Raw genomic sequence first — 7855 nt, forward strand, 5'->3', positions numbered from 1 at the left:
AAAAAAAAAAAAAAAAAAAAAAAAAGATGTTGGAAACACAAGAGGGGACTCTTACCAGCTTTGTACCAATTGAACTGATGGCGTCCTGAGAAGATTATCCGGAAGGAGACTTATTTCTTTCATTATGTTTGCCAATCTAACAGGCAACTCTTGCCGCAGAAACATAAATGAGGTCTTTTCACAAGCATCCACAGATCCTGAAACCAAACATGGTAAGAAAAGCAGTTAGTAGAAACCATCAGACAGCTGAAGCCACAAGGCAGGGAGAAAGACAGAGGAAGTTATCTGGCGGGGCCAAGAGAGGTAGAACACCATAATGATAGGGTACAGAATAGGAGGCAAAAGATATCCATGCCTGAGCAGGGTGGGAGAGGAGATAACAGTCTTTAGAGTTCTGAGGTATCCAGAAGAACCTTCCAATTCCTGGAATTCCAATCCCTCTATAGAGCAATTAAGATACTTTCCTGTCTCCTTTACTTCCTCAAGCATCCTTACCTGATTATCTCCCTAACCTGAGCATGTCTGAGCAAGGGTCAATCTAATTAACAGTAGAACATGAAACAGTCTTTCCTATATAACCTGCTATCATTTTGAAAATCTGATTCCTAACTCTAGGTTTAAAAAAAAAATCTGAGAAACCAGAAAATTTGAACATGTGCATGGGAAGATTCATTCATTCCATATAGAAGCCCTGTATTAATCACCAAGAAGCCCTAGTGGTACAATGGTTAAGCGCTCAACTGCTAACCAAAAGGTTGGCAGTTCGAACCACCAGCAGCTCCACCAGAGAAAAGACCTGGCAATCTGCTCCCAAAAAGATTAAAAAAACCCATTCCCATCAAGTCAATTCTGACTCATAGTGACCCTACAGGACAGAGCAGAACTGCCCCATAGGGTTTCCTAGGCTGTGGTGCAGTAGTTAAGAGTGATGGCTGCTAAACAAAAGGTTGGCAGTTTAAATCCACTAGCCACTCCTTGGAAATCCTATGGGGCAGTTCTACTCTGTCCTATAGGGTCACTATGAGTTAGAATTCACTTGATGTCACACAACAACAATATTAATCATCAGAAGCAATGAGTAAAGGTAGAGGGCCTTTCAAGCAACAGAAAGCAAAAAACACCAAGGCCTGTTCAGCAACCGTTTTCAGGCTTGTAGCTACCTAATCTTCTTCAGCAGGTCTGATTCAATTGTCAGATTCCTGCATAGCAGATGGCCCTTTTCCATTCCCCGTATCAGGATTCTGAGCAGAACATCTGTAGAATGTCCTCGGGCAAGCAGCTCCATTTAAAGTTAAACTAAAAAGTCATATTATTTCAGTAATGTACTTTAAACTCACTAATGTTGCTCTTTAGCAGAGATAATCTTAGCAAAAACTAGACTGGAGATAGCAGTTATGGTATTAAAGGAAAACATTTTCTTGTGAAAGTGTAAAGGCATACTTGTGAACAAGGCCAAATTCACCCCTTAATCATACTAGTGCCATTTTAAAGTAAAAACAAAACAAAGGGCTTTGAGTCAAAAAAAAAAGTCTGCGATTAGAAATCAGTTTTAAGATAAAATCAGGTGCCCTGGTGGCGCGGTGGTTAAAGAGCTCAGCTGCTAACGGAAAGCTCAGGCACTTTGAACCACCAGCCGCTCTGCGGGACAAAGATGTGGCAGTAGACTTCATAAAGATTTACAGCCTTGGAAGCCCTATGGGGCAATTCTAGTGTGTCCTACAGGGTCACTATGAGTCAGAATCGACGCAATGGGTTTGTTTTTTTAAGATAAAGTTGCCAGCCCTACTAGTATCTTTCAAGTCCACTAGTGATCTGTTAGTGACCTAATAGCAATCACAATGCACAAGGCAACTTTTTTCTACCCAAATTTTATCACTTTATTAGAGTCTGTCCTTTCCCCCTTCATTGCCCCCAAATAGAAAGTCAAACGTTAAATGCTAAGTTTACAGTTCCTTCCTCCATCTGTTGTTATGTTTTCTAGAGAAAACCAGGAAGCATCCATCTGAGCAGGAAGAAAGTTGATCGTCGCTTCCACAGGGGTAATATGTGGTATACCCCACAGCATCTTGTACTCATGCACTTTACACGTGCTCAAGAGTTATTTGCTGCTGATTAAATGAATCTGCTGTTGGTGGAAACACTCCTAAGCCACTGTTGAGAAAAACATACTATGAAACACGGGGCCGGTTATATAACCTGTTTTCCCCCATCATCATGCTAATTTTATGCAATCACATATGCAAAACTGAGCATGTATGAAGCTCTGCAGATCCCGTACACGATTCCCGGGGGTGTCCTTGCACTTGCCTCTCCCCGCAGTTCGGCTCCTCGGAAAGGGCCTGGCCCACTATGCGCATCTGCACCCGTGCTCTGAAAGGCGGGAGGTCATTCCGCTTTCAGCCCTTCTGGTTTGTTTTTCAACAATACACAGTAAAAGACACACACTCCCAGTTATTGACCCGGGCAGCAAGCGCCTGGACCTGAGTTTACGGATCCGCGAGGGAGGAAGGAAGCGTTGCAGGGCACTGGGGGAGAAAACGATAGAACAGGGGTGAGCCTAAGACGAGAGGGGGTCAGCGGCGGCAGCTCCTCGCCCGGGGCGGCGCACAAAGGCCAGAGGCCCAGGCCGCACTCACCGAAGTCTAGGAACTGCTTCATGGAGAGCGGGGACGGCGAGAAGCGCGCATAGAAGTCCACTTGGCCCGGAACGCTGCGTTCAGCCGCAGGGCCGGAGCCCGAGTCCGAGGTGAGGCTGCGGCTGGCTCTGGGCCGGGGGGCGCGCAGCCCGGGGCCCGGGCCGGCCGAGGCGGCGCCCCGCAGCAGCCGCACCAGCCGCATGCCGAGCCCCGCTGGAGGACCTGGAGTCCTGGGCGCCAGGTCGCCGATCCGCAGCTCGGCCCTGCGCTACGTGAGGGACGTGGCGGGCCGCGGGGGTGGGGAACGACTGTCACCTCCGCGGCCACCGCCCCCTCGCCGGAGCCCAGCCCCCTGCCCCGTGGGGCGGGACCCAGTGAGAGAGGGAGGCGGGGAGATAGGCTGGAAGGGCGGGCGCAGGCACCGCCCCCTGCTCCGAAGTCCGGCCCCCTGCCTGTCCGGCGGACTCGGAGAGCTAGGTAGGCAGAGAGGGCGCGCGCGAGGCCGACCCACTTGCGGACCCGCGGTGGGTTCCGCCGAACGACGCCGACCGCCGGGACCCGGCGCGCGGGAGGAGGCAAGGCCTGAGGAGAGAGGCTCGCCAGCTCCCTGGCCCGTCTCCTTTGCCAGGCCAGAAAGCCTGCCGTTGGCTGTGGCGCTCGACTTGCGGTGTTGTGCGCCCCTTTCCCACGCCCTTTTGGAGCAAACGCCACCTTTTTGTTTTCTCTGCCTTCCCAGCCGCAGCCAAAATGCTCAAGAACAGAACTGCGCTCGGCTTCCACCCACCGCTGTGTCACTGCCCCCAGCGCTTTTCCAGATACTTTCTTCTCTGATGCAAACGCCACATTTTACTGGTGAAGAAACAGGCCCTGAGAGCTTCAGGAGCCGACTCTTGCCAAACGGTAATACATAAACACTACAGGATGTGGCCCTCAAAAATACCACAGCGACCGCAATCCTAGGAGATGATTGGCAGCCCAACTGGAAGCTTTATCTGCAGGCATTCCTGGCATGGTCAGCGATGTGTTTAAAGGATCCCTCCGCTTTGACTGCCCAGGTCTTTCAACTAGCTTAGGGGCACAGTCTGGCTCTCCACCCTTTCCAGGCAGGCCTCTTAAGAGTGAACACCAAAACCAAAAAACCAAACCCGTTGCACCCGGGTCGATTCAGACTCATAGGGACCTTATACCCGGAGTAGAACTGCCCCATAGAGTTTCCAAGGAGCAGCTGGTGGAATAGAACTCCCAACCTTTTGGTTAGCAGCTGAGCTCTTAACCACTGTGCCACCAGGGCTCCAAATAGTGAACACAGGACTAGACAATTTCTAATACTGATTTAATCCCAGAGGCAAAGCTGCGAAGGCTGCAGTCTATAGTGAAAATCACCTCTGCCCCTTCGCTGTGAACAACATGCTGCTGCCCCCATGTACCCAGCCCCAGTAGTTCGGTAAGTCTTGTTGTTAGTTGCCTTTAAGTAGATTCCTACTTATAGCAACCCGGTAAGCAGAGACGAGAACTGCTCCATAGGATTTTCAAGGCTGTCACCTTTTGGAAGCGGTTGCCAGGCCTGTCTTCCAAGGCACCTCTGGGTGGGCTCAAACTGCCAACCTTTCAGCTAGTAGTCAAGTACTTAACCATTTGCGCCATCCAGGGACTTCCTTGTATGTCTCAGATGCAAAAAAATTAACTGTGGGTGTGAAATTTATCAATTAAATAAAATATATATATAAGCCCAGCAGTTACTGGTATAGAATAACAATTCTGTATGGTGGTCAGGTCTTGAGTTGTATAAAACTATAATATGTAGAAAGAATGAAATTCTTTTTTAGACTTTATTAGTCAGGCAAATTGTGTTTAGTTCGAAGGGGGAACATTGACCACTTGGAAACTGAAGTTTAGGTAGTTGCGGGGATGGGGTGTGTCATGGATTGAATTGTGTCCCCCAAAAATACCTGTCAACTTGGCTAGGTCATGATTCCCAGTATTGTATGATTGTCTACCATTTTATCATCTGATGTGATTTACGTATGTGTTGTAAACTCTTATCACTATGATGTAGTAAGATGGATTAGCGGCAGTTATATTGATGAGGTCTACAAGATTAGATAGTGTCTTAAGCCAGTCTCTTTTGGGATATAAAAGAGAGAAGTGAGCAGAAAGACATAGGGACCTCATACCATCAAGAAAGCAGTGCCAGGAGCAGAGCGCGTCCTTTGGACCCGAAGCTCCTAGTCCCGGGGAAGACTGATGACGACAAAGACCTTCCTCCAGAACCGACACAGAGAGAAAATCTTCCCCTGGAGCGGACACCCTGAATTTGGACTTGTAGCCTACTAGACCATGAGAGAATAAATTTCTCTTTGTTACAGCCATCCACTTGTGGTGTTTCTGTTAGAGCAGCACTAGATGACTAAGACAGGGTGGAAACAGCACTTTGTAGATGGAAAAGTTTCAGACTGGAGGCGCTCATGTCAGACTAAGAAAGATGGAGCCAACATGCATTCTCGGGAAACAAAAGGTCAGGACGTAAACCATATAGGAAGAGTATGTCAGGATACAAACAATCTGTTCCTAGGAAGAATGTGTATAAACAAACTGGCTGGCACCGCTCACCCAGGTAGTAATCCACTGCTTCCTAGCCAAGTGGTGGACCTTTACATTTTAAAGGACTTCAAACTGAAGCTGATTTTATCAATCATTAAGCCCCTACCTTTCCTTTGTTCTCTATGTATATAGACTCCTCTCTCTGCTTGTACCTCAGAGCACTTTGTATTTTTATCTAGTGCTGCCCAGCTATAGCTGTTCTATTCCTCAATAAATGCTATGTACGGCATCATTCATCTCCCTCAACCTCTGTTTGCATCTCTGCTACAGTCTAAGCATGTCAAAGTGCTCAGCTGAACATTAACTTGAATGGAAGCACAAAGGCCCAACAGAAAACTTGAGATTTATTTTAGCAAATCAACTGTTCTATAAAGTATTTTTTCTTTTCTTCAAATGACATATATTCACAGAGCTCGCACCCAATATACAGAGAATGAGTATATAAGAACATGTATAGAATGGCATCAACTATTTGCTTCTTGGTCAAAGGCTTAGAGTCCAGAAGTTGGAGAGAACCATTGAGAATTTACTAAATGGATGTATTACTTAACTATGTAGATATAAAATATAGTCATATTCTAAGGCTTGTTAATAAAATAATATTAAGCCAATAATATAAATTTATTTGAAGTTTACACCTACCCCTCACTTATCGACTATCTCATTATCCAACATTTCACATTTACCGCAATAGTAATAAATCTACTATCCAACTATTTTGCGCATTAACGACATACATCTGGCAGTAATGAACGCAGAGGTATGAGTTGAGAGTAACATGGGATGTGATGGTTAAGGTTATGTATCAACTTGCTTGGGCCGTGATTCTTAGTGGTTTGGCAGTTATGTAATGATGTAATTTGGCAGCCTTGGTGGTGCAGTGGTTAAAGCAATCAACTGCTAACCGAAAGGTCAGTGGTTCGAAACCACCAGTGGCTCTGCGGAAGAAACTTATCAGTCTGATTCCGTAGAGATTTACAGCCTTGGAAACCCTATGGAGTGGCTATGAGTCAGAGTCAACTTAATGGCAGTGGGTGAGTAATGATGTAGTCATACTCCATTTTGTCTTCTGATATGGTCATCCTCCATTTTCTCATAATGCTGATTTTTGCGTAACAACCTGGTCTTTGGAACCTAACCATGTAGATAAGTGACGAGTAGCTGTATTTAATATACCTGTAGCCACTGAGTCAATTCTGACTCATAGCAACCCTACAGGACAAAGCAGAACTGCCCCATAGGGTTTCCAAGTCTATAGTCTTTACGGAAACAGACTGCCACATCTTTCTCCAAGGGAGCAGCTGGTGTGTTCGAACCACCACCTTTCAGTTAGCAGCTGAGCACTTTAACCACTGCACCACCATGGCTCCTTTTATTTAATATATGCTTTGCAAATCAGGCAACACTTCTGACTAGAAAGTCAAAGTGTCCAAAGAGAAAAGAACTCCCAAAGATTCCTATACCCCATCTTATCAACATTCCCATGGAAAAGGACGGGGTGGTGTTGGGTGGGGGACAGTATTTACATAATAACAATTTACCCTAAAACACAACTTCCAGTTGGGCCCTGGAGTTTCTGTTTCTGGAAATTGACTGCACATTGATAATTCTTCAAAAGAGCACAATGCTCAAGGCAAAACAGTCTTTACTAATTAGCAAGGTTATTGTTTGCCTTAAAGGTGACTTTTAGGAGACCAGTCTGCTCAAGGCTCAAGGTTCAAAAGATCTCAAGGCAATGGCCTGGGTGAGTCACCCCAACTCCAAGGATTTCAGGAAATTAAAACTGTTTCTCAGACTCTATAGACATCTTTATATAGCATACTTGAGCGAGACTCTCTAAATTCACTGAGAATTCATGATCCATGTTGGGCTGGTCTGACCAAAAAAATTAAGAAAAGCGATGGAAAACAAGCTAGTGTCACAAATAATTGAAACACAATGGAATTTGAACTTAAGGTTTATTCTAACCAGTTATTCTATATGTACACAGGGACCAAAGCCCTAGTGGTGCAGTGGTTAAGAGCTATGGCTGCTAACCAAATGGTTGGCAGTTCGAATCCACCAGCTGCTCCTTGGAAACCCCATGGGGGAGTTCTACTCCTATAGGGTCACTATCAGTTGGAACTGACTTGACGGCAACGGGTTTGGTTTGGGTTTTATAGGGAGACCATTTTGATTCCAGTAAAAGCAAATAGCTTGAGGTACAGTGAGATACAATGAGGCTTATAAACAGAAGAGGAGGGAGAAATATAGCCAATCAATCAATGGCTAATCATAACATGATTGGTTGAATCCTGTCCTCCTCCTTTTACTGAGATCAATGGATATCAGTTCACAAGATAGTCTCTGCCCCTCTACCCAGCCATGTGTTTTGAAATTCAAATTTAGTAAGCCTCGCTTTTTCAAACAGGAAAGAAGGATTTGCAACTTTGGGTAAAAGAAAGACTGCTGGCAGATTAATTTTGGTCAGGGATTTCTTTAAAGTGAATATTTGGTTTCCTGAGTAAGAAAACCTCAAAATCAGCCATCTAAGATGCATCAATTAGTCCCAACCCACCTGGAGTAAAGGAGAATGAAGAACACCAAAGACACAAGGAAAGTATTAGCCCAAGAGACAG

General features: G+C 45.7%; 1 protein-coding gene across 1 annotated transcript in view; it reads right to left on the bottom strand.

The window, feature by feature from the left end:
- PDK1 (pyruvate dehydrogenase kinase 1) overlaps nt 1-2893 on the bottom strand; it is a 43851-nt gene extending 40958 nt beyond the window's left edge. The window contains exons 1-2 of the mRNA XM_004375503.2: nt 2637-2893; nt 56-197 (exon numbers count right to left, since the gene is read on the bottom strand). Coding sequence (XP_004375560.1) covers nt 56-197; nt 2637-2838 — 344 coding nt within the window. The 5' untranslated portion in view covers nt 2839-2893. The remainder of the gene's footprint in view (nt 1-55; nt 198-2636) is intronic.
- Nucleotides 2894-7855: the final 4962 nt, after the last annotated feature.

The sequence above is a fragment of the Trichechus manatus genome, unplaced genomic scaffold (assembly GCF_000243295.1).
Source record: "Trichechus manatus latirostris isolate Lorelei unplaced genomic scaffold, TriManLat1.0 scaffold00037, whole genome shotgun sequence".
NCBI classification, from domain to species: Eukaryota; Metazoa; Chordata; class Mammalia; order Sirenia; family Trichechidae; genus Trichechus; species Trichechus manatus.